We start from the raw sequence: 27,939 nt of genomic DNA, 5'->3' as shown, positions 1-27,939 counted from the left end.
CAAATGTACATGTACATGGACTCAGTCTCATCCATCCACCTCTGCACACAAGTACATACCTACAGGCTCCCAGACCCAGCATCCCCAAGTACAAACACGCTGTCAGACTTGTCCACACACACCCATGTGCACCCACACTCCTTTTCTATAATATTCATATTTATAGATCCACCTACCATTTCATAACCTTCTACTCCCTCACAGACTTTTCCTTTAGCCTTACCTCACTGAAAGAGATTAAAGAAGTTAATTATGCAAGCATATCATGACTGTCCTGACACTGACAAATTTCATCCATAATTCATAAAAGCTTGCGACTCTTTTCTTTCCACCACCTTACTCACATAGTCACTATTTCTGTATCATCCTACAGTTTTCTAAATGTTTGGAAAACAGGTACTGTCACCAGTCAATGACCCTGTCTTTCTTCTTTATGGCATTTTAGAGCGGAGTCCATACTACCATCCCTGTACAAACTCCTAGACACTGTGGTGTCCATTCAGGTCACATGCTGTAGTGGCTGTCGTAGCCTTATAGCTGTTGAAGAACATGACTTCAGAGAATGCTATAGTACCACCATACTTCTCAACCTCCTAGATCAAGAAATATGGACAAGGCCACAAATAATGGGGTGATAAAGGCCCAAAAATAGGAATACTTTCTCAATATTGCTCTTACAAACCTAGAAAGTTGATAGAATAACAGGTTTTGCATTAGCGTGAATTTTGTAAAGGATATGAAGTATGAAACCCAAATGTTTGCCATAATTTTCTGACTTCAGTTCTCAACAGTTTGCCAGTGATTTGCTATAAGATTACAATTTTATGAGAAACAAATGAAAAATATGAGGCAAAAATCTGTACAATTGAGAGGTATGAGTACCACCATAGCCCTTTAGACTTTAATAATACCATCTTCAGAGGTATGAATGAAGGTTTAAGCCCATTATACAAATTTTCATACACCTTTCTGTGCCCAGTCATTCTGTTCCACATTCTTTTCTTTATAAGAACTGGACCTAAGTTAAACACTACCTCATTAGTCAGTCCTTTACAGTGCAAGAAGAAAAAGCTATATCCTTCCTCTGTAACATTTCCAAAGGTGTATGGCAAGCATCTAGCCCTGGACCTTTGTTGTATACTTATCAACCTATTAATGTTTTAAAATCCCCAAGTAAGGACACATCTCTCAGCAAATAATTTGGCTTCAAGCACAACTAGTCATTATGCTGTTGTTATTGTCTCATTCCTCTTGCAGGATTTACAAAATTGTTTCTAACTGGTATAGCATCATTGTGCACTGAAGTGTACCGCCAGCTGTCAGTGTGTGTGTTAGGCTAGTGTTTAGAAGACCCAGCCATCTACCATTATAAGAAAAAAGCATGAGTAAACTGAAATTAGAACAGTGGAAATATATCAAGTCATCCATGGATGTGAAAATTTAAGTTATTATGAAAGACTGAAATATCTGAACTTGCACAGTGTCTCTTATAGATATATAAGTGGAGATCTTATTCAGGTATATAGGGTATTTAGAGACAACTACCTCTGGGAATGTCTGGGGTTATCAAAAAGTAGATAATCGTCAGACAACCTATGTAGAAGATTCTATAGGAATAAGAAGTGTGCTAATTGTTTCTGTGACATAGTAGCTGATGCATGGAACAGACTCCCAAATTACATTAAAGCAAGTACTAGTTTAGATATTTTTAAGAACAGCCTGGAGCTTTATTATGGACATTGGTATATTGGTAAGCTAGAAAGGCATTAATGCCCGTACTTGAAATATTTGTATGTATGTATGTATTATTATTGTGTATGATGCCACCTGCTGGTGCAACAGTATATTACTTTCCCAAGTCAATGCAAAAATGAATGTCTACATTATTTACACCTTAAAGAACTTTAATAACATTTTTGTGTAAGAATCAGTATACGCTCAGCAGCAGAGAAAATGTATTTTTTAAATCAATCTGTGTATTTGAGATGCTGCTGTGTAATTTCAGTTTTGTAGAACAAGTTGATATACTTGACCTTTGTGATCCTTTTTAACTATAAAAGTTACAAATAATACATATTGATGCCGACCAATTTGAAGTAAGCATAATAATTTTATCTGAGGAATATACCGTATAATAGTGCTCAAAACAAATTGTCAATAATGCAAAGAAGGGACAAATTCATATCACCTATTACTTCTGTGTCTGTGTATATTTCATTTATTGTGTTTACACATCACAACAAATACGTCTGTGTTCATTTAGGCGATTAAGGAGTGATATTCCTCAGCCAAAGTATCACCAACCGCTAGTTTGACACTGGCATTCACTTCAGCCTTTCCTCTGACATTAAGTTACCATTCTGACTACTTGTTAAAAAGAGATACTGCCTTAAACTTTCTGTAATTTTGTGATGGTGGTGATGGTGGTTTGAGCCCTGATGCTCAACAGTAGAAGAATAGATGTCTAGACAGTGGATGCTGTGAGGGATGCTTTGAAACAGTAAGAAGGCTGAGGTTGGATATGGTAGTATTCTGGTTATTTATATCAATTTTAGTATTCTGACCACAGAGGGCAATAGTCCAAAGGAAATAATTTGGGTACTGAGGTTTTCCAGCTCTTTGCTTGTCTAGAGTACCTTTTCAAATCCTTTAAAGTGGCTTATTTGAAGACTACAAATCACAGTAGTATCTGATGAGTCGTACAGTGGTATGCTGATTTCCTTAGAGTGCCCACTAGACATGTCCTTTTGAAGTAGATGAGCTACGAAATCTTCTTCTGACTACGGTAGATACATACTGGTTGAGGTTTAAATTGTTGTCTGATATTGCCCCAAAAATATTTAACTACAGTTATTTTCTTATGATTTGACCAATTATATTGTAGTCATAATTTTCCTTTTTTGCCAAGTGTCATTGATTCTGAATTTATGGAGCAGATAGATAGAACTGTGATTGTGATTCAGATGTGGTGGAGGAGCTAACACAGAGTGGGGGTAGAAGAGTATTGAGACATTACCCTGTTTGCCTTCCCCTCAAAAGAGACAAGGATGTGCTAGGGGAGGCATCCTGTTACTCGCTGGCCCCAGGGGTATAGTAGACTGGCAAAAGGTATGCAAGTTCCTTACTTAGCCTGAATTGGAGTCTGTACATGTGAATATCAAAATTAGCTCATCTAATATACTTTCACTTGCCTGTGCATCTTTTGCAGAAGAAGCGCTTCACTGGCTCTACACACAAGCCAAGTCTGAGCTTTTATTTCACAAACCGATATCTCCAAAGACTCCACTAGTAATCTTGCAGTCCAACTCTGTTTTTACCCTAATTTTATCAATAGCAACGTATATAGATAAGATATCAGATCACAAGAGTGTTGTCGATCAAGTATTTGTTAATAACCCTAAAAACATTGCTGTCAGTGGAAGCATGGCAAATGTCATTGGTAACACTCTTTCATTTTCTGCAGTTTGAATCTGACAAAAAAAGTAAAATCCCAAAACTTTCCATTTCAAGAAATATCAAAAACATTGGTCCTAATGTTTTTAATACAGCTATCATTCCATTGACTTCATGCTTCTGTACAACTTTTCTCTGGATAAAGCAGTTTTACTTAGCTTGGTATTCCTAAATACTCTAAACTGGTTTGCCCCTTACCCTAAAATACCAATCTGATTCACAGATCTCACCTAGATTTCTATGTCTGTTGTCAACCTGTAGCTAATGAGGACTATCTGCAGGCTACCTACCACAAAACCAGAGAACATGGAGACCCTGGCAATCCCAGAGAAGCACATAGCAAAGTCAAACCTGCCATTCTGGCCAGTGAAAAAGCCTGCTGCCACGATCAGCAAGTAATGCTTGTGAATAACCCACAAAAGTTGTAGTAATCTATGTATCAGCACTGTTATCTAAGACACTGTCAAACTCTTTCCCTCTTCTCTACCTGAGTGACAGCAAGACTCACAGCAGACAAAGCCAAAACTACATCCTACAGACCAGTTAATCTTACATTAACATGTTCACCTTCCATACTGTTTAAATCCGCCAAGTAATCAAATGCTTAAACAAAATAAAACCTGGAGCTGTAGCTACTGAAAGCCATCCTCCAAAGTTCTTTAATATTGCTGCTTATACTATTTCGCATTCCATAACCATACTTCTCGACATATTCATTGAAAAAGGCCAATACCACCATGTTGGAAGCAAGCTACAGCTGTACCTGTATGTAAAGGAGGCTATTGTCTACAGAATATTGGAGAAATGTGTGCATGAAAAATATCCGAGCATTTTATTAATGCTGTCATAATCTCAGTTACCTAGTGTGTTTTCAGGCCAAATAACTGGAAATGACTCATACCGTCCGCTGATCTAGTTGGATACCTTCGCTGTCAGACTGATAAAAGCACCGTCTTCCAAGTCCTCATCAAAACCTTTGACACAGTTTGTCATTCTGGCTTCTTGTAAGTGCTGAGTGGTGTAAATGTCACAATGAGTACAACACAATGGTTTGCGGATTATTTGCCAAACCGGACAAAGGCTGCCAGATGGAGTAACACAGAAACTCCTTATATTACAGTAATGGTTAGGCGTATACTATAAACATTGTGGTACCTATGGAATTGTGCTAGGGCCTCTGCTGTTTAGAGGTTTTTTGTGAATGATATGCCTAAATATTGTGCAGACTAAGCTCATTTGGTATGCTGATTCCGTGGTTGAGGTAGCAGTTGCTGGTACTAAATTTCAATAATTTTTTTCATTCTATAGGAATTGACCCTTCAGGTCAATAGATCACTACCCAAGTTGTAAGCTCTCTGATGTAGCAGTATCAAACTGTGACTATGATGCAGGTTCATTTCACAGCCGTGGCACAGGTGGAGCCAGTCTCAGTGGGTGGCAGTAATTGGCCAAGTCTGGCTTATCCTTCCTAGGAAAGGAATGCGTTCAGGTCTGTTGTGATACTGACTCCTTCAGTGTGTTATGAGTACAGCTTACAGAAAAGAGGCCAATGGCTTATCTTCGTGGCTGGATAGGCCTTCACCAAAGCAAGTATAAATGTCTGATCTGAAGTAGTTAACTTAATTTGGTCTGCAACCTGTGGGATACGGATCCGAGCCGGCAACCTTACAAAGCTTAGATACGAGCTCCTAGCTCCTCCCCTTACCCATAATCCCCTGCCAACCCTGACTGACCCCAGATCTAGTTTGCCGCGCTTCTGAACAGTAGCTAGATTGCGAGCTCCTGGTCTTTTGGTCAGATAAGTCCTTGTTTCTTATATTTCTCTCTTAAACTTGTGTGAGTGTGTTGTGTTGGTTAGGTTTCCCTTGTTATAACCTCATTTTTAAATAACCTCTTTAATTTTTAGTCAAATTTTCCTCCCCATCCCTCGCTGGTCGTAGTCTGTGTGTGTGTTTAGTGTGTTTGGGGCCTACTGAGTGAGTTTTCTTTTTTAGCTAAATATGTCTGAGGCCCCAAAACCAATATTTTCTAAGTTCACCGAGTGTGGCCATAAGCTCTCCCCAGCGGATGGCCACACTCGTGTGTCCGGTGCCTTGGGGTTGAGCACCTCTCCTCTGGGTGTTCTATCTGCGCGGCGTCCAACCCCAGGGCACTGAAGGACTGGAGGTCGAAGCTGATCCTAGCGGGACTCTTGCCCCCGGATTCGGCTTCGGCCTCCGGTGCTTCTGTGGCCTCCTCCCAGGCTTCTGTGGCAGCCACCCCTGCCTCTCTCCCCCCGACCGGGACTCAGTCTCCTGCTTCTGCACCGGAGGAGAGGGACGCCAGGAAAGAAAAAAGGAGGGAGAAGCACCACAAGCAGCGGGCCGAGGCCTCCACTTCGGCCCCCCCGGCTAAGCGGGCTTCTCCCTCCAGGGCTTCTAGGTCTCCTCCTTCTTGGCTCCGGTCTCCATGCTTCTCACCGGGACCCGAAGAGGAGGAGACCCGATCTCCGTCGAGGTCATCGAGGCGGCACTCCCGGCCAGCCTCGGTGGCCTCGTCGAAATCCACCCGTAGCCTTTCGGATGCAGATGTGGACCGGATGATGCGAAGGTTCATCCAGGCCCAGCTGCAGATGGGAGTGCTCCTACCTCCCCCCCCCTCCGGGGGGGGGAGCTCAACACCCTTCTTTGCCCCAATAGCTCCTTCTCTGACCCGTTTCCCGGGTTCGGAGCGCTCGGAGCCGGGCAATGTTGGAGCCGGGGGTGGGTCGGCACTGACAAGTATCGGGTACTTCGGCTCCGACTCTTCCTTCGAGTCTGTCGGATCCTTCCTTGTCGGATCCGAGCTCTCAGAGCCGTGGCCTGAGCTTCGGATCCGAGGGGGTCGGTGTGCCTTCGGCTCCGTCCAGGTCGGAGCACACTGGTCCTTCGGATCCGATGCTCTCAGCGCCAGTTCCGATCCGTCCATCGGATCCGGGTGAGGGTCTGCTCTCAGATCCCAGAGAGAGCGGCTCTCCCTTGGCCTTCGATGTGGTGAAGAGGGCTCTGTTGAGTGCATCCAGGCTCCCGGTCCTTGCTTCGGTTCCGTCCCGCACTCCCTCTCGGTTGGGTCATGCTTCCATCACCCGGCCACAGGGACAGCCTCCTTTGACGTCTCAGGTCGTTTCCCTGGAACAAGATGAGGCTAGTGAGACATCCTCGGACAGCCCCCCCCCCGAGGATGTTCCTCACAAGCGAAAGTGCAAGAGGAGGCACATGGACTCCCCCGAGTCCTTGACAGAAGACACGGCTTTGGATGAGGGGGAAGGCTCCCCAAGGTCACCCCCGAGGATGTCTCCTTTGGAGACATCATGGAAATGCTTAGGATCGGGGGGTTGGTCTGCCCCCAAGGCTTCCTTGGACGAATCCGTGTTCCTGGAGGCGTTCGAAGCAGGCCCATCTACCTCTTGGGTGTCCCCTCCGGCTGACCCCTTAGCGGACCTTATTACCACTAGGGCGTGGAAGGAGCTGGACACTGTGGAGCCAGTCCCCAAACATCCAGACAGAATTCTAAGCCCCCCCACTGAGAAGTCCCATTGGAGCAAGGGACCCCCTGTAGATGCCATGTTGGTGGCGGCAGCCACCAAGAGGGAGTTAGCCCAAGAGAGTCCCTCGGTCCATCCCCCGAGCAAGGAGTCTCGCTCGATGGACCATCTTGGGAAGCGGGTCTTTAGTTCAGCGACCTTCGCTGTAAGGTCCCTGAACTACATGGCACATGTGATACGGCTGCAGCGAGACCTTTTTAAAGAGTACGCTGCATTGCCCCCCGAGTCCATGTTGGCGGAGGACAAACAGTTGTACTCCACTCGCATGGCCACTCTTAGGTCTATATCCAACACCTCTATGCGGCTTGTATCCCATGCTACAGAGGGAGCCGCTAGAGCCAGCGGAGCGGGCCTAGTTATGAGGCGTCAGGCCTGGCTCCGACATTGTGATTTCGCGGAACCCTTCAAGGCGTCCTTTGCGAATGCCCCCTTCGATGGTTCTGCCTTATTTGGCAAGACAGTTCGCGAGACTTTAGTCCAGAGCGAAAGGACGGGAAGACGTTGTCTGCCGTCGGAGTCTGCTTCTCTGCTCCCCAGAGGTCCTTCTCCAGGAACCAAAAGGGACAGAAGAAGATGTGGTTCCGAAAGTCGCAACAGTCTCAGTCCGCTCCGGACTCCCAGTCCTTCTGCGGCAGAGGAGGACAGGGTGGACACCGCCCTAGAGGCAGAGGGGGCCCAAAGAACTTTGGGTCCAGAGAAACCTTCTGATCGGCCCACGCAGCAACCCTGAGGGGTTGCCCGACTGCTCCACTCTGGAGGCAGTCGGGGGGGCATTTCTTCAGGCACCTGGCAGCTTGGGAGTCCATTACAACAGACCACTGGGTGCTTCGTATCATATCCAGAGGATACAGAATTCCCCTTTCTTACATTCCCTACACTCCCGAACACCTCCCCGATGTTCCACCCAATCAGAGGGAGGCTGCAGCTGCAGAAGTTCGGCAGCTTTTAGAAAAAGGAGCTGTCCAGCGCATCCCCCCAGGCCAGTCCGGATCAGGTTACTACTCCAGGTTCTTTTTGGTGCCAAAAAAGACGGGGGACCTAAGGCCCATCCTCGATCTTTCCCTGCTAAATCTGTCAGTAACCAAAGAAAAGTTCCGGATGGTCACTCTTCAATCTATTCTCCCCCTCTTGTGGGAGAACGACTGGATGTGCTCAATAGACCTCAAGGATGCATACTACCACATATTGATGGACGTACAATCCAGGAGGTTTCTCTGCTTCCGGCTGGGAGCCAGTCATTATCAATTCAGGGTCTTTCCCTTCGGTCTCACCTCGGCCCCCAGGGTATTCACCAAGGTGTTAGCAGTGATAGCGGCCCACCTGAGACTCCAGGGAATGCAATTTTTCCCGTACCTGGACGACTGGCTCCTTACCGCCCCAACAAGGCATCTACTATGCTTAGCCAGGGACTACTTCCTCAGCCTTGCTCCGCAACTAGGGATCACTATAAACTCAGGCAAGTCCTCTATCACCCCGACTCAGGTGATAGATTTTATCGGGGCCAGACTAGACACCAACAGGCAACTAGTCTTCTTAACTCCCGACCGGTTGCACACATTGAGGGCACATGTGCGGGCCATCTTTCAATCTTCGAATCCTCCAGCGGGATTGGTTCTGAGGGCCCTGGGGTCCATGTCAGCCGCAATAAACCTTCTTCCCATGGCACGTCTGAACATGAGGATTTTACAGTGGACTCTGCAAGTCCAATGGTCCTTTCATCAGTACCCCTTGAGTCACCCCATTTCCCTCAGCAGGGCCTGCAAGAGGGCTCTCGTTTGGTGGCTTCAGTCGCCGGACCTCCAGGCGGGACGCCCCTTTGCCACGGCCCCCCCCTCCCGCCGTGGTGACCACGGATGCCTCTCGTCTTGGGGGGGGGGCATTATTCGGGCAGGATGGTCCAAGGCACGTGGAACGATTCAGAGACCTAATTGCACATAAATGTTCTAGAGATGAGGGCAGTGCTGTTGTCGTTGCAAGCACTTCAGAGCCTTCTGCCTGCAGGAACAATTGCAATCCAGATGGACAGTGTGTCTGTGGTATGGTATATCAACAAGCAAGGGGGAACCAGGTCTTATCCACTCTGTCGAGAAGCCATGAGAGTGTGGGAATGGGCGATCACCAACAACTGCTTTCTATTGCAACGCACATTCCGGGACGGACCAACATCCTGGCGGACAGACTGAGTCGCACCATCCTTTCACCTTACGAGTGGTCCCTCGATCCTCAAGTAGCGAGTCGAATTTTTGCCGTTTGGGGGCAGCCCTGTTGCGATCTTTTCACATCTCCCTCAAACACGAAATGCAACAATTACTTTGCTCTCATTCCCCCTGCCGGGGAAGCCCCGAGGGACACCTTGGTGCATGCTTGGCCACCCGGTCTTCTCTATGCCTACCGTCCTCTTCCCCTCATGCTGAAACTCCTTCAGAAAGCCAGTCGGTTGGGGAGCAGGATGATCCCCATTGCCCCATTCTGGCCTCGCCTAGCTTGGTTCCCTTACCTCTGGTCTCATCGAGCGAATCCGCCCTGGATTCTAGATCCCCTTCCGGATCTAATCTCCCACCCCCTGGGGCTCCCACTTCCCAACCTGGCCAGCCTCAAGCTTACGGCTTGGCTGCTCCAGTTCCACTTGTAGCTAGGACTCCCGGTATCTCTTCTCCAGTTAAAACTATTCTAGTAGCAGCGCACAAGCCCTCTACTAGGCAGGTCTATGGTAGTAAATGGAAGCGTTTCTGTATCTGGGCGGAATGCCATAATTTGGATCCTTTTACAGCCCCCTTGCCTGCGGTGCTGGATTTTCTTTCAGGTCTTTTTAATGGTGGAGTTAGCTGTTCTACGGTTAAGGTTCAGTTAGCAGCTATCTCTCATTATCACGTAGGTACTGAAATGGGTCCTTTGATTACTACAAAATTGTGCAAAACATTCCTAAAGGGCATCTTTCTACTCGGGCCTCCAATAAAGGAAGTGGTACCTCCATGAGATTTGACCTTGGTATTACAAGCCCTGACGGCCCCTCCCTTCGAACCGGCGGCTTCAGTAGACCTCAAATATTTGTCTTGGAAAACAGCCTTTCTAGTGGCTATTACTTCAGCCAGGAGAGTATCTGAATTGCAAGCTCTTTCTGTGAAACCCTCATACTTAGCCTTTCACAAGGATAGGGTTTACCTCAGGACTGATCCCTTCTTCCTCCCAAAGGTAGTTTCTGAATCTAATATTAACCAATCTATCAATTTGCCGGTCTTCTTTCCTAACTGCCAGAACAAAGGGGAGTACAGATTACATTCTTTGGACGTGCACAGACAATTTAGATTTTACATTCATAGGACATCTGGTCATAGACAATCCGACCAGTTGTTCGTCTCCTTTGCCAAATTTAATCTAGGTAAACCAGTCTCGAAAGTTTTCTTATCGAGATGGATTTCGCAGTGTATCATTACAGCGTATCAAAATTCCGGCAGGCCTGCACCTCAAGGAGTTCGTGCCCACTCAACTAGGGCTATGGCTACATCTGCCGCCTTTAAATCCAGGGTTTCCTTGGATGATATCTGTTCAGCAGCCACTTGGGCCTCATCTCATACCTTCATCAGTCATTATAAATTGGAAATTATCTCCAGAGGGAGAACTTCTTTTGGCTCCGCAGTGCTCCGGAATATCCTTCCATGAAGGCCGCCCAAGGTTTAGGTAGCTGGAGACTCTGTCCCACAGGTTGCAGACCAAATGAAGTTAACTACTTCAGATTAAGAAGTTATGTACTCACCATAACGTTCCATCTGAGTAGGTAAACTTCATTTGTCTGCAACCGTCCCCCTGACCTTCAGATGTGTTTCATGACATAGTGATGTACCATTTCGGATAATGTAGTTAGTTATCTACTATAGTGCTTGCAGGCAAACCTGATCTGAGGTCAGTCAGGGTTGGCAGGGGGTTATGGGTAAGGGGAGGAGCTAGGAGCTCTGATCTAAGCTTTGTAAGGTTGCCAGCTCGGATCCGTATCCCACAGGTTGCAGACAAATGAAGTTTACCTACTCAGATGGAACGTTATGGTGAGTACATAACTTCTTATTTCCTAGAGGGTAGTAACTTAAACCATTACTAGAAAAATCTTGTTGGCTCCCTGGATGGTGGAGTCTGCTGCATTTGGGTTCCTCCCTTAGGGAGGAATGAATGAGTCAATCATTTGCTAGAGGGTTCATGACTGGCATATGGTGGGGATAAAAACATTTAAAAAGTCCAAGTCAAGCTCAGTTTCTTACCCATGACCCTCAAAATATGCAGTATATACTTAATACATTGAAGAAATCACTTCTGCTGTACTCTTTGGATCAATAAATAATAAACAGCTGAAGTCTGATATTTACTTAAAATATGATGTTACAAAAAGTAACATGAAGCTTGCCAAATGATATAGAGCCAGGACATTCCTTGCAGCCAAGAAAAGAGTTACCATGGCAGATTTTTTTCTTCTTCTGTCATGTACTTCTCACATATTCTAACTGGAGTCTCATCTTTCCTGTAACATAAGATGGACAGGCTTACAACAGAATCTGTTTGTTGCTGTCCACCATGCTATATTCCACCACTGTTCATCTCTTAAGACATCTTAAATGGCTTGAATTTAACCACCATCTAACAGTTATTCATTTGTCCTTTGCACTCACGCATCTTCATCCCCAGCTTCTGTGCCTTATATGATACTGTGACTTTGAGACAGAGCCCCTTGAACATTGAGCTCTGTCAAGGCAGTTCATTGGCATATAAAACAACAGGTTTGATGGCTTCCATTTTTCTGCATGTATTGGTAGTCTGTGGAGCAAAGTGTTACACAGATGTATTCCATCCGAGAGACACTTTAAAGCTTTACTAACAGAATGTAACATAAAAACTGTATTTGTAATTGTGGAGTGATATATTTACTAATATGGGTTGGTATAATGTTTAAGGTGTTTACCTTACAGACACAAGGTGCAAGGTTTGATTCTCACATGGGGTAACTGGCTAGGCTTAAAATGACCCACAAGGACAGCTAGCCTTGTACTAATCTATGAACCTTATGTTGGTTCAAACAAAAATTAAAAGCAGTAAGAGTGAGATTGACATAATGGTTAATATATTTGCCTTACAGGCACAAGGTGCAGTGTTTGATCCTCACATGGGTTAATTGGCTAGGATTAAAATGGCCCACAAAGGCAGTTAGCATAGTACTAGCCTATGAACCAATAATATTAGTAACTGTTAACTGTAATATCCAGCATAGGCTGGTTCGTCCTCTTTCACTAGTAATATCAAAGCCTTATCACGCAGTATTCTCCACGCTTATGCTAAACTGTCCCAGGCTTAATCTCTTTCTCCATCACACAGTTTCTCTCATGCAACACTATCTTGACCAGATCTTGCTTGCTGATGTTCACATCTGCATTATATAGTTACACAGCCTTAGACGTCCATTTTGGTTTGCTTGTTGGCAGTGTTTTTTGGTAGTTTTCTTCCCTTCTTTCTTTGGGCAGTTCCTTGCTGCTTCTCCAGAACCAGCCCCGCAGCTGTTTTGGTGAAATCTTCCCATTTTGGCTTGAATTTGGTAGCTAGATAATATCTCCCTCTCCTTATCATTGGTACAATTTTTGCCTTGTTTGTGTGGGTGTGGAGTATTTGTCAGTCCTGTTCCTTTAGTTCAGGGTTTCAGGGCTTTGTGCTGATGTGAGCCTTTGCTGGTCTCTTCTGCTGTTATGAAGAACGCAGGATTCAAAAAGTGACTCCTGTGTGGGTGCAGATTCTCCACTCAAAATGTGTAGTATATTTAGGTATTGCTTATTTAGAGTTGGAATTTGAACTGAGACGAGCAGACTTTAATAGACCACAGAAAAAAATTGGTTATTAAGTGGTTGTTGCCCTCAGTGGGAGGCCAGGCACCTTCCACCTCAACCAGTGTTTCTAAAGAAGGCAAAAGCAAGCTTCCAGAGTGAAGGACAGGGATAAAGGTAAATGTAAAGGTAAGTCTGCATTAACACTGAAGGGGAAAACCTTCGAGTTAAAGGAATTTTCTTCTCCTGCTCCCAGCTTCTGTATGAGGAGGAAGGAGAATCAACAGTGGGAAGTTTATTTTTGTTTTTTTGGTACACCTTTTTACAAATGATTTTTTACTGCTGGCCAACTGACCCATTCATCTCCGTTTCACCAGGGTCCACTAGGAGTGACTGTCATGCAGACAGCCATCAGATGTGCTTCATACTTTTCCTTTTTTTACTGTCCCTAGATACTCATACTTGGCTAGACACTAGGGAAAGGGCATGAAATTGGCTATCCATGGAAGATTTTTCCTCACTTCTTCAAGGGCGTGTTCCCTCCAGTGGGACCTATTGCTCTCTGTTTGCTCTGATTGTGGGGCCTTGCAGGTAGCTGGATGTGCCATATTCAGAACCCGGGAGACCTTATCAGATACTTTGGTCCCCATTATTTGTCCAGTCACCCAACTGTGGATTTTGTCATTTCAGCAGTGGAGGTTTCCTACCTGTCAGTCTCCTGTGGTACGCCCACCAAATAATGAGTCCAGGTAGGTGAACTGATATGCACAAGGGTCTGGGCATCTTTTTTATGGACTTTTTTATCTTTTTTTTTTTTTTATTTATGGACAGTTGGTTACCAGGCACAGATGATGCATTTTTAACATTGTCTTGAACAAGATGTCCGAAACATTTAGAAAAGGACACTGTACTGAGGAAGAAGATTATGGTATAGATCTCAGCCCTGTCTACGATGATGAATTACTTTATGGGTTAACTCGTGGTACAACTAGCAGTCACTGGAGTCACAGCATGCCCCTTTGTCCTTCCAGAACCATGACGTATTTTCAGTAGAGCGGCAAGTAAAAGGCATATTGGAGGACAATGAGAAGGAGGAGAAAAGCTTCACAGCTGTTGGCATTAAGGTTATGGGTCCATACCACCATTCTTTGAGGACACAGAAATGCCAACATCAGAGATGGTTTCATCATGGCCAGCAGCTACATGCTTATTTCTCCGGAAGAAACCAGCTTGGCTGAGGTGATGGTGGCAATTTTCCAGAATGGAGGCCATCCCAAGTTTAAAGGTTTGAAGAATAACTAGTGCTGTCAGCAAGAATGACAAAAACAGTTCCTGAGACCATGCCCTACTGGAGGCAGTAAGGCGTCATCTGTCACTCCATTGGTTGGCATGGTCAATCGTCACATGTGACCAATGGATCCTAGAGGTAGTATTCATAGGTTATTTGATAACCTTCTAATTCCCCCAGCTGCTCTTGCTTCCTCTTCCTGACATCTAACCCAGAGAAGTAAGTGTCAGTGTGAGAATTTGAAAACTTCTCTCAAAACAGAGACTGTCTGTTTACTACTTCATACGTTTTTTGATACCAAAAAAACCCAAGCACAACAGGACCATCTGAAAGCAAAGCAGCCTAAACCACTGCATCTCAAAGCAAATGTTCTGGATGGTTACAATGCAATCTGTTCTTCTTTGTCTGTCCAAAGGAAATTAGTTGAGGAGTGTCCTACATTATCAGTTCTAAGCCTTGCCCTTCAGTCTGTCCATAGGATCATAGTAAGTTACTAGGCTATTGGCCCTGAGGCCCTTACAAGCCTATCCAAGAATTTAGCCCATGTTCCAACAATCAGCATGGCCCCCCCGCCACAGAATTTTCAAGAAGTGCATGGTGAAAATGGCAGCATTCAGAGGCTACAGAGGATAAAGTCTTCCCCTCTGTAGGCAAGTTTTTCCTCTCTGCTCTCACAAGAAAGTAATTGTCCATAGCCAAGGGTTGTCTACTCTAACTCTCTCAATTCTCATTGGTAAGTCCCAGCTACTACCCACATAATGTCTGAAATCAGTAGATTTCCTGATAGACATGAAATATTGTGTGGTCAGCCTACCTGTGGAATTAATTCCTTCCACAATTCAGGCAGTTTCCAAGATCTTTCAGTCCCCTCCACTTTCAGGATTTCTACGTTTCAGGGTGCTTAAACTCACAGCAGCCATTGTATTCCTCCTCCTCCTTCATGTTTCCACTGTGTTTCCAATATCCAATGTGTTAACATCCTGTCCATTCATATGAAGATCTCTGCAGTATTTGGCAGGCATTGTTTATGATTGTTTGTCAACATCAACCTTTCCCTGGGCAGCCCCTTTGTCTTTCCTGATCCTCTGTTTACAGTCTTCATGGACATTTCAGCCTTAGAGTGGTGAAGACATTATCAGTGGTGGATTGCCAAGGTGTCTGGTCACAGAGGCCAGCCTGCACATCAGTGTCCTGGAGATGGAGACTGTTCTTCTTTCGTTGCAGGCATTTCAGGATTCTCTTCCTCGTGGAGTGATCTCCATCCAAAATGACAGCATGGGAGAGGTGTGATATGTCAACAAGCAGGAGGACTCATTCATACCCCCTTTGTCCAGAAATGGTGAGAATGTGAGAGTGGGCTGTGTCTTCAATCACTTTCTGCTAAGTCTATTTCTGGAGAAGCCATCTCCTTAGCAGAGGAGTAGAGGAAGCATTGATGTGACTATTTTATAAACCTATCCAACACCAAATGCAAAGATTTATTTTCCTTGATTACATCACTATGTCTATGGCCAGGGATGCTCTTGTCCAGTAGGGGCCAGCTGGACCTCTTTATGCCTTTCCCTCATTCTCTTTCATTTCCAATGTTTTGCAGAAGGCTGCAGTCATTCATATAACCCCATTTTGGCCTCAACAAGTTTGGTTCTCCTGCTTTAGCCTCCACTCATGGAGAAGCCTCCCCTTTTCCTCACTCAACCATCCAGACCTAAGGCTGCCTGCTAAGCAATCTGTTCCATTATGGGACTTGAATTCCATGCTGCAGCAGTTGACCTACCTCCCTTCTAATAGCTCCCAGATCAGAACTGAAGTTTTTGTCCTGGAAAACCATTTTAATTATGGCATTTACTTTGTACTGACACATTTCTGAAGTTCAGTGATTGTGTGTTAAATTTCTGTTTTCAGTTTTCCATAAAGGTAGGGTTGTATTAATTTGCCACCCTTTTTTCATTCCTGTTGTAACCACTGAGGCTAATTTTAATCAGGCTCTAATCTGCCCATTTTCTGCTTGAACTATTTGAACGGAGGTGAAAATCTGCTACTAGAGGTTGAAGATGGCTGTAATTTTACCTACATTGTAAAAAAGCTTGAAGAAAGGCTTACAGTTATTTGTGTCTTTTGCAGCTAATAAACTGGGGCAAAAAGTGTCTAATGCTATTCAGATGATTATCAGACTATTGAGTTTGAGTAACAAGACAGTCTTTAACAGAAGAGATTACAATACACACTGCTGGTGCAGATACCACTTCTCATGCCTTCTTATATCATCTATTTTGCCGTCATAGTGCATCTTTGAGAAACATACAAGCTGGGCTTAATTTATTAGGTATCATGTGGCCTTTGATCACGTTGTTGTTTGGTATGTTCTGTCCTGAGACCATGCAGTTTTTGTTGCTGGGCCTACCCTAGCAGTAGAAGAGGATTAACCAGACCATGCCAGATCGAAATGTTATACTTGTTAACAGTAGTTTCCCATGGTTCTGGTTCATTGTCCTCCCCACCATCTCCCAGCCGGGTTCCTATTAGAAGAACAAAAGTCCAAAATATCGAACGGCTGTATATGTGAAAATGCCGTTCATCGATGTGTTTTTTTGTGAGATTGTGGTAGTGAAGATCAGGAAATTTACCCTTTCCTCACTGTAGTGCGATCTCTGAGTTGGTATATGTAATCAGCTGTGGGGGAGCAGTCCCCCACAATAAAGGATTCAAAGTCTGACATTTTCGCTGTTTACAGCGTTCTGTTATATGAACTTTCATTCATATAATATAGACCCCCCCAGTCTAGATTGAAGTAAGTGATGTGGCTGGTATCATCCTCAAAGCAGCCGCCTTCACTTTGTTGAGGATGGTGTCATGGAGAGGGTGGACGATTTGTTATTTTGGGGGAGGAGCTAAAGCCAGGGAAAGTTTAGCATTTGTGCTGTGGTGTCAAACGAGCTAAAGCTGCAGTTCTAGCAGTAGAGGAGAATGAAACAGGACCATGCAGTCTCTCATTATAGTATAATACTAACTCCCACTACCTACATACTGTTGCTCTCTACGATTGCATTTAACCATTCTTTCACAATATTGATTATGGGCCTGCTGCAGTACTATTCCTATGGGCTGGGAATTAACCTGCTATGTGATGTCCACTCATCGGGCTTGACTTCTCGACCTTTGGATGTCTCTTGCATGGAGTCGTCTATTCTCCATGCCAGAGATGTCAGACTGAGATCAGGTCAAAGATCCTGTCAAGGTAGCATCCAAAGTGATAAGTATAGCTTTTGTGGATTTTTCATATCCATAATATTTGTAGCTTTGTTTTTTTGTTTTATTTTTTTGTTGCTAAAGGTTTTTTGAATGTATTTTTGTAATGTGCATTCCTGAAGGTTACTGTGGCTGATGAAGAAAGACTGGTAAGAAAAATCACCAACAGGTAGAAAGCTCTTGCTGTAGGATTTCCACCCTTAGTGACTTTTCTATCTCTTGGAGCATCAACCCATGGAAACCTGCAAGGAGCACTTTTATTTTAAGAAGAAAGCTTTAAAAAGCAGATTGAGGAATACTGAGGCCTTTATGGAACTGAAGGCACTCCTGCCCTTAAACTAGGGGTACCTTTCTCCTTTACTTTGTATGTAGAGACTCTTTCACCCAGAGAATTGGACGTGAAGAATGTGTAATTCTATATTTTAGTCTTCCAGAGTCCCAGGAAGTTCTGCAGGTTTCCATCTAAGTCCCACCATTTTTAGTTCACATCCTTGACTCAAGGTAGTCAACAAATGCATGGTTCATGTGCTTGCAAATATCAGACTTCTCCAGGTCTAGTGCCAGGTGGAACTCAAGACAGTTATGAATCTACCATCTGCTTCCTGTCCAGCCAAAATGTCTCCATCAAGCTGCAAAAGTCTAGTATATTTTCTGCTAGGGTCAAGACAGTTTTGGACACCTCGAAGAGCAGGGTGTTCCTACCTCAAGACAGTGTTATCCTTCTTAACTCTTTCCTCATAAGCTTTGTTGGAAAGCATCTGCTGACAGACAGGTAAATTCTGAGAGCCTTGAAGTATGTTTAGTCATCTTTTCTTGTGGTTCCTCTTGTGAAACTTGACATGAGAAAGATTCAGGTTTACCTGAGGAGCCTGTAGCTGTAGCAGTTGCATCTTCTGGACAGTATTTTTCACCTCTGTCCACAAAGACTTCCATTGGCGAGTCCTCTAGGTAGATCAAAATTTGGAAAAGCTCTTTTCATCCCCATAGAACCAGACATTAATAACAGATGCCTTGGACCTAACTTGGAGGCCATATCAGGCATTTCAGGGTCCAGAGGAGCTGGAATCATAAAAAACAGAATCAAAACCTCTCTGTCTAGAAGAGGTTAGCATTAATTTATGCCTTTCAAATCTTATCTTCAGGAATGTTTGCCAAGCAGTGTTTGTACAGTGGGTAGTTGGCATCTCCTCAGAGCATAATGTTGTAGCAGACCAGCTAAGCAGATTCTCTGGCAACCTCGACAAGTGAAGGCTGGATCCAGGGACCCTGAATACTCTTATGCAGTGCTGTGAGGTCCTCAACATTGACTGCTTTGCCTTCCTTCAGAAGAGTAAGTTCATTGTGTTCTGTTGAATTTTCCCTTACAGGGAGGCTTGAGTAAGCAGCTCATCTTTCTTTACTTGAAGGAAGAGGTTTCTGCATGCATTTCATCTCGTCCCCTTGATTCACAGAGCCTTAGTAAGAGACAAATGGAAACTGACAAACCTAATTCATGTTGCCCCTTTGTGGCAGAGGCAGCCTTGGTTTTCCCTGCTACTTTTACTGAAGAAAGGGAATTTTTCATTCACACATTGTACCTTGCTGACCAAGCTCAAAGGCTCTCTGATGCAACCCAGTTTCACCAGTCTTAGTCTGGAGGTGTGAAAGATTGGTCCTTAACCTCCATTTCACTAGAGGTGCTTTCTATCCATAGACGCAGAGGATTAAGGTTATGAGCTGTTAAGGAGTTGTTTCCTGTTGTCCTGTATTTACTTCCTTCAGCCTCCATTGAACTATTGTGTGACTCGGCGCAAGTCACGTAACCAGAAACCAGACAGCGCTCCCGGGCTAAGTCTGAAAAAGTTCTTTGTGGATCAGTGCTCTACTGTGGTTAACAAATACAAATAAACAAATTAATTGAAGCTGATAAATCTACTACCAGAAAGTCCTGCTTGAGTAAATGGAACAAATTTTCCTGATGGTACAAATCTCACCTAAGAAAGTGTCTGCTTTGCAGGTATTTTACTGTGAGCACTGAAAAGATTGGGGAAATTAGTATTTTCATCCTTTATTTTTCCATGAGAGCATTAAACTGTATGCCGCACATGTTAAGATCCCAGATTTCAGTGGGAGCTGAATGATAGTCTGCCCTTTGTGTGGAAGGGTTGCCAGATTCAGAATTAAAGTCAAATTACAGTCTCAAATGTAAAACTTGGCTTCTTTGCCTAATTAAACTATGTGCTTGGCCCACAAAACTATAGACAGTTCAGCCATCATGGCAGGCGTGTGCTCTAACTTCGTCATACCTCTTTGCACCCCACAGAATTCACTGCAGACTCACAAGCCGATTTGGATTAATGTCCCATTTGATGCAACAGTACTTTTTGAACTGTATGTCAAAGCTGGACTAGAGAAATGTGATAGTGGGGGTAGTAAGATGAGAGATTTCCAAATCTGGGCTTTCTCTCAAATGAAGTAAATCCTACATTAGCTGTGATTTTAACATCTACAACAGAATAACATGTGCAGCTGTGGTAAAGATTACAGATGACACTGAAATTTCCAGAATGGATTTGCTTCCCAGGGAGAGGTTTTAAGCAGTATAACCTGGGGTATCACAGTCCTTTCTCAGGAGAACAGCACTCAACTCCTCGAAATCTTGCTAGATGGCTTCCTTGTAGAGGCAGTTTGGGGTGATATGTTTCTTCACCTTTCTGTCTGGGAGGCCATCAGATGTGACAGGTGGCACAGAGGCATAATGTCCAGTGGCTATTCCATTCTATTCTTGACCATTCCAAATTCACAGTCTCCTCCTGTCTTGGACATCCCACACATTAAAAAAATGAGGCCAAAGTAAAGACCGAGAGCCTGTTCCATCAGACCAGAAGGGACTGTATTTTTTTCTTTTTTTATGGTGCCAAGAAAGGCAAAGGAACTCTGGTCCATTCTTGACTTGAATGATCTAAATAACCATATTTCCAAAAAGCCTTCTATAATTATGGTGCAGATCATTCTTACCTGTCAGTCTACAGGATACTGGATGTAAGCTGCGGTGGTGTAGCGGTAGCGTTGTTGCCTCACAGCAAGAGGTTCTCCCGTTCGATTCTCGGCTGGAGCACCTTCTGTGTGGAGGCTGCATGTCCTCCCCGTGGTTGAGTGGCATTAGAAAGACATGCGTGAATGGGCGTGCCTTCGTTGAAGGTTGGGCATCGGGCTGGCACCTCAGCACCATAAAAATCGACTGCCAATCATTAGCGGACAGCAGTTCCGCTGTGGCGACCCCTAACCAGGAAAAGCCGAAAGTAAAAACAAGTCTAAAGGATACTGGATGTGCTGTTTGGATTCCAGAATGCCGTCATGGAAATCCCTGTGCTTCCAGATGTGGATCTGCTCTTTCCAGTTCTGGCCACTGACATTTAGTCTCACTACAGCCCTGAGGGTGTTCACCAAATACATGCTTTTAGTAGTAGTAGCTCTCAGGCTGCATGGGGTTTCATGACTTTTCTTTACATGAATGACAGACTCTTCGCAGTTCCAACTATGGACAAGGCTGCCTCCCTGGATTCACTTCTTAGACTTCTCCAGTCCTTGACAATAATGAAAACAGAGTCCAACTTGATTCTCATAGGCTGCACACTTTGGACATTCGGGTTTGTGAAGCTTTTCTGCTACAGAACATGTTTCCGTCCTTTAGGTCCCCAGTTCTTCAGATAATTCAGAGTGATTCAGTCCTTGTGACTATTTGCATTTGAGCACCGAAACTCACAGTAAACACAGTCTTCATAGTTGTGCATGTCAGGTTCTTTATGATGGTTCTCAAGTGGATTCCCAAAACTTCAGTGTTATCAACTTCATAGGTTCATAGGTTGGTACTAGGCTGTCAGCCCTAGGGCCTATACAAGCCTAGCCATAACAATTCCCTGGCTATTTCTTCCCACATTATTTACTTTCCTGGACCCCTGTCTAGCAGGGCGACTGACGTGATCCTTGGGGTGAATTTCCTTTCTCCCATCCAATCGTCAAGGTTCCTCTTGAAGAGGTCCAAAGAGGCACTCTGCTTTACATGTATGGGCAATCTATTCCAGAGTCTGGGGAGTCTCTGGGTCAGGAACCTATCCCTCCAGCATGTTTTGTTTATTGTGATGACAAGGTTTAGATCCCTAGAGCGTGTAGCTCTGAGGGATTGGGATTTCTTTAAGTGTAGCATGTCCAACAGCTCTGGGTTTGACATGGCCTTGTATGTTAAGCAGAGATCGCCTCTGAGTAGACGATATGTGACAGAGTATAGCTGGAGTTTTTAAGGCGGTCAGCGAGGGCATCTGCTTTAGGCCTGTGATTCTTTTAGTGAGGTATTTCTGAGGCCTTTCCAGTTGTTGCAGATGTCTTGAGAGGTACATACCAAATGGGGCGTTGTATTCTATAATGGGTCTAATGAGGGATGAGTACAGTGGGACAATGACCTCCTTTTTTCTGGATGAAAAGCCCTTCATGATGAGGTGTGCCACATAGAAGGATTTCCTGACTGTTGTGGCGATGTGGTTATCAAAGGTGAGACCACTGTCCACCTGTGTCCCTAAGTCTCTTATCACACTTTCTGTGTTTAGTGTACTGCCACCTATATGGTAATTCATGGATACATGTTTTTTCCCAAAGGGGATAACAATACATTTCTTGGCATTGAGCTTGAGCCCATGGCTCTGGCACGGCATTGAGCTTGAGCCCATGGCTCTGGCACCAAGCATCTGTTTCTATAAGGCCCTTTTGTAGAGTATCCACATCATTTGGGGATTCAATAATGGCTCCCAGTTTGCAGTCATCTGCAAACTTTGTTAGCCAGAGTCCCTTAGTGTTGACCTGTACTTCAGAGAAGTAGATGCCAAACAAGAGTGGCCCCAGGACTGAACCCTGAGGTACTCCACTTGTCACTTGTCTGGAGCTGGATTTGGAGTCGGCTACTTTTACAGTGTGGGTTCTATCAGTAAGCCATTTAGCAACCCATTGGGTGACATAGGGATTAATGCCCAACTTAGTAAGTTTATCTGTGATTCCAGAGTGGGGGATGGTGTCAAAGGCCTTGGCAAGGTCTAGATAGGCTGTGTGGACCACCTTACCCTTGTCCATGGCTCTGGAGACTGATTCAAAGAAGTAGAACTTGTAGACATTTTAGAAGCCCCTGTCAAAATATCCACTATTGAAGGAATACCTTTTATGGTGGGTTCTTAAGCCTGAGTTTTCTCCTTGTGGCCGTGACCATAAATGGTTTTGGTCTTGTGTGGGAGGACATTATCTACAGCAAATAGCATAAGGTACATAGTCCACTTCCACATTCTGGAAGTGAGATCCATGTTGTTTATATATTATTTATTTATGTATTTTAATAATTTGTTAACCTAGTATGTTAACTGATGAAATGATCCTTTTCAGCCATGACGTGGTTTGCTTAGACTAAGACAATCTATAAATACAGTTTTGTAGTAACAGACAAGGATAGATAATAGTCAGACACATGCTGGGATCTACAGAATAAATCCATGCCACACTAAAGAGTCTTACATGAATGTGCATCCATTTTACTGTAGTACACTGTCATTTAGATAATGTCTGAACTGAAAACTTAATAAGGAGTAATAAAATACAATGGAGTCATTGTAGGCTGTTTAGATAGATGCATGTTTAATACTGCTTCCCGTACTAACAGTGTAGTTAATCCTGTGAAACTACGCTATAAACAGTTTGTCATCTGAGAGGAGAGCATGGGCACAGTGGTGCAGCGGTAAGTGTTGTCACCTCACAACAAGAAGTTCTCTGGTTCAATTCTCTGCTGGGGTTCCTTCTGTACGGAGTCTACATGTCCTCCCTGTAGTCACCTGGGTTTCCTCCGGGTGCTTTAGTTTCCTCTCACACTCCAAAGACATGCAGTAGGTGCACTGGAAACTCTAAATTGGCCATAGGTGTGAGTGCATGTGCGAGTGAGTGATCTGGATGAACTGCGGTAGGGCTAGCCACCCAGTGGTGTAAATATTGGCTTGAGATGATTGTCAATGTTGAAGTGACACCAAAACTCCATGTGTAAAATGGGAAAAAGGAGTTGAGGAAGGATGGATGGATCTGAGAAGAGCAATATTTGTAAACAAGATCTGAAAAGGTATTGTCAGTTAACTGAAATTCAGGTTGGGTGCTAAAGCAATGTGGAGTACCACCAGTAGCCACAGGATAGAGAAATTAGAATGTGTCAGGTGTTCACCTGATGCACTATCAGTAAAATAGCACAACCAAATATTAGAATGTGCAGTTAAGTTCACAGAGCAATATGAAAGGTTAGGAGAAGGGTGAGGAGCAGTGTTCCATAATTCCTTGAATGTATATCATTTTTGTTTTCTGTCCTCCCACTGACATAGTATATCAGCTTGGCTGCAACATAGGTTCATAGGTAGGTACCAGGCTATCTGCCCGAAGGCATTTATAAGCCTAGCCGGAATGTGTTGGCTTTCGCTGCCCCCTTAGCAACAGTAAGATACTTCACAGTAAACAGCATGGGATAGGGCTGAAGCAGTTTGTAGGTTCCTAGGCAGGTACTAGGTTAGCTGCCCTAGCTGGCCATTTTAAGCCTAAAAGATTTTTGGTGTGTGAATTAACCTATTTCATTTGGTGTGTTGCATTTAGTATTAGTTGCATTTATTTTGCTTTGTTTAAAAAGATGAGCCTTGCATGATTTATGTTTGTTACTGCTGTCGCTTCCTAGTGTCATTCCAGAATGCAGGTGCAATTTTAAAAAGATTTTTCAGAAGAGTTTAGTGTGAAAGGTGGCCTGAGCAACTGGATGCTGTCATGACTTCTGAAAGAATAGCTTGGGTTTCTGAAATATAGTTTGTTTTGGAGAGGGCAGCAGTATCTTTCATGTATAGTTTTAAAACTGAAAGTGAATGTGTTTTGCAGCATAGAACCCCTAGCAGTGATCAGAATCCCCTTTTTTCTCTCTAGCATAGTACAGTGTTTTTTTTTTAATTTGTAGCTAGAATAATAAATCTGAGAGTTTTATTCTTAGTGGTTTGCACGAGCACTGTCTTACAGGAAGCAGTGCAGTAACTGGGACACAGTATTTGAATCTGGGGAGTGGTACCTTAATGGTTATAACACACATACAGTTAGAAGTTTTGTAGTGGAGTTAGTACTTTAACTTAGGATTTGGTGAGAGTGCGAGAGATTTTGATTTAATTCAAGGCCTAGATGTTTTTGATGTAAAGTGCTAGTTAAGAGAGAACCATTCCCCTTTTGGGCCCGACAGGTCTGCTTCCCCCTTCTCGCTTCTCATTTTGCAGGTGTTAAAGGATTCCCTTCACACCAATGCAGTTGCCATCCACTCTGACAACACAGCAGTGGTTTAGTATACAAGCTAATCAGTAGAACTCATTTTGTCCCTTTTGTCTGGTGTCTGCAAGACTGTAGGAGCGGACCTTTGGTTCTAGTAGTTTTCTCATTGTCTGTCATGTCCTGGGACAGGCCAGTTCTTTAGTGGACCATTTCAATCACTAGGTTCTGATGATCCACGACTGGTCTCTTAGTCAGTAAATAACATAGACACTGTGCCTTCACTGGGGGAAGCCTTGAAGCAACCTTTTGTGTCCCCAGTCAACTTCAAATGCAGCAGTAGCATCTTTTCTTGTATTTCTCCCTGAGAAGACACCCCAGAGAATCACTCATCTGGAAGTGGCTCCTAGGATTTTACTGTCTTTCCTCCTTCCCCTTTAGTCAGAGATTGTAGGTGAAGACCAGAGTTATCTCAGTAGTCCCCCTTTTGTCCCCGTGACCTCCGTTCTTGACAGGCCTATTCATCTGAAACTGTCCAAGAACCTCCTGTCACACCTGTCCTGCAAAGAACAAACATTAAGCTTCCAATTTCAGTGTAAAAAAAGTCAAAAGAAATGCAAATATGCTGACCTAGACAATCAAAAGAGAATGTTTTTGTTGGGTTTGAGTAAAAGTGCTAAACCTGTAATTAGTGCAATAAAGATTGGGATGTTTTGTCAAGCTTGGCATTTTTGTTTTTCACCTGTCTAACAAGCTTCATCTGAACTTTCACTTCCTTGGGTTATTTGCTTGGTTTCTCCATTTCCTATGATGACTGGGACCCTATGTACCCTGATTAGGTGCTCCATTGTTACATCTGACCAGAGACCACTCACAAAGAAAATGTAAGTGGGTAGCCTTATTTTTTCATATGGACCACAGGGAGTGATCTAGACCCCTTTGTGGCTCTTGTTTCCAACATTTTAGAGAATTTATTACAGAGTTTTGTTCAGGTCTTGATTTCTTTTTTATCAGGATGCTGATTCCATTTCCATAGATTCACTTAGTCAAAGCTGCTTCATACAACCTTTGCACCTGTGTCTCTGATACTGAATCCATACCTACCCTGCTGACATTTCATTTTTAAATTTCACAAGTAGAGGTGGCTTGAAAATCTACTGCTGTGTTTTGCTTCCATATCTTTAATTATTTTCTGCAATAACTGTTGATTTTTAAATCAGCATTATAGCTTTCCATTGTGTATTAAGCACCTGTACAATTTTGACATGTCCACTTATTTTAGAAATACTGAGTAGTACAATGTAATTATAAATGTGAATGTTTCTAAAGCAAAATTATTTATTGTATTTTTTCTGCTTTTGTAGATTTCTCTACTACCTCATCTGGGAGAACCTATGATGTGAGGAGAGTTGAAATCACTCCTTCAGAGCAGAGGAGGCTGTCGTTTGATACACATGCTCTGGTTACAGAACTGGAATCCCACGGTAGGAGCAATTCACAACTTTTTGGCAGAGTATGCATACTGTTTGTATGGCATTTAATGAACTGGCATTCTCTAAGGAATACTGTGACAGACCATGCATGTAAGCACTTCATAGTCTTGACAGTAATAAAGATGACAGGGAGTTGTTAATCATTGGTGACTATTTAAATAGTTCTTAATATCTGAAGTGATTTGAAAATTAGTCATCTACATCATCTTACATTCATGGGCGGCACTTTTAGTTCTCCTCAAAATTCTCAGAAATTTTGAGTTTTGTGTGTTGAGTACTCAGTATTTTAATCTGCAATTAAAGCCTGATATCTTATAAATGTCAAGCACACAAGATTACTTGCAACAGAAAAATAACATTAAAAAGTGAAAGAATGGCATAACATTTTGTGCAAGCAACGTTAAACAAGACAGTATAGCAGTAGAATGTTGCCTCCATTTGTCCAGTCAGTTGTTTGTGGTGTTAGTCTTCTGGTTATTACAATGAATATTACTAAATGGTTGTACTCTGCATAGTGAATATGGCAGAGTGTGTATGTATCCATGCTCTATGTTACTGGGCCAGTTTTTGGGAGGCATCAGATGGGAAATGATCAGGAAAACAGAGTCTGGGAGGTAAAAAAGGTGTCTGTTTTTGCTTGGTTAAGTGTTGCATCAGTGATAATTTGCTTTGAATAATGCATTATTGATCCTACACATTAATACATAAGATTTAATTTGTACTTCATAAAGTTGTGGTGATGGCAATATTGCAGTTCATAGTTTGAAAAAATGGCTAGCATCCATTTCACTAGCAGAGTGAGATGTTGCTTGAGTACATTTGCTCTGCGACGTAAACACAGCTTTTGTCTTATATTACTGCACAGCAAACTTAGGATCATTGTGTGTGTGGGTATGTGTATGTATACACACACGTATGTGTGTGTATATATGTCTGTGTGGATGTATGTATATGTATGTATGTGTGTGTGTATATGTATGTATGTATCTATGTATCTATATATATATATATATATATATATATATATACACACACACACACACACACACACACACACACACACACACACACACACACACACACACACACATGCATTTTGACCAGCATTAGGAAGAGCACCTAATTATAGCAATGCAATAGTCTTGTACAGGTAACATAAGCAAAATATGTCACAGAAGGTATCAAGAAGAATGCTATTTTAGTTATGTCTAGCAGGTCAATCATCACTTTATACCATGTGATTTAAATAGGTTTGCACAGAAATGTAAGGTTTCTTACCAAATTAAGCAGTTTGCCCCATTTGCAGTAATTCGTACTTTCATTCTTATGTTGAAGGACCTTCCGAAGTGATTAGGACATTAGGGAGTTTCCTCTTGTGTCCCATCATGGATCCAAGATGAAGTGCAGAAGGTAAAAGTTAAAGGAACTTGGCAGTTTTAACCTTCTAGAGATAACTTTTTTTTTCTTATTGAATTCACTGCCCACCTGTACTATGGTGACCATCTTTCTCTTTTAGTTGAGTTTTTCTGTAATGGAGGATTGTTGCCTAAGTCCCCATCTTTTTACTCCATGAAGAGATGCATAGCTACTGGGAGCAAAACTAGGGTTTGATTGTCCTCTAGGTTTGCTCACTTAGGCTGGTATTTCACCTAAGTCCCTAATATACCACTGGGTGTACATTTGTAAATGATGGATTAAATTGCTTCACATCTCCTTGAATGGTCGGCCACATGTTGCTGAAGTTTGAATCAGTCCCTGGAGGATTTTCTGCTATCATGTTTGATATCTGGCCTCCCGCTTCTCCCTGAAGAGTAA

At 43.5% G+C, this 27,939-nt stretch overlaps 1 protein-coding gene across 2 annotated transcripts in view; it reads left to right on the top strand.

Moving 5' to 3' along the window:
• The window catches only part of CCDC90B (coiled-coil domain containing 90B), a 525,698-nt gene that overhangs the window by 18,373 nt on the left and 479,386 nt on the right, over positions 1 to 27,939 (top strand). For both annotated transcript variants that reach the window (XM_044071152.1, XM_044071153.1), the window contains exon 2: positions 25,996 to 26,115. In XM_044071152.1, the coding sequence (XP_043927087.1) occupies positions 25,996 to 26,115 (120 nt within the window). The remainder of the gene's footprint in view (positions 1 to 25,995; positions 26,116 to 27,939) is intronic.

The sequence above is a fragment of the Protopterus annectens genome, chromosome 5.part0 (assembly GCF_019279795.1).
Source record: "Protopterus annectens isolate FY-2018-M chromosome 5.part0, PAN1.0, whole genome shotgun sequence".
Taxonomy (NCBI): Eukaryota; Metazoa; Chordata; order Ceratodontiformes; family Protopteridae; genus Protopterus; species Protopterus annectens.
Note: the sequence above shows the minus strand (reverse complement) of the source record. Positions and strands in the feature narration are given on the sequence as shown.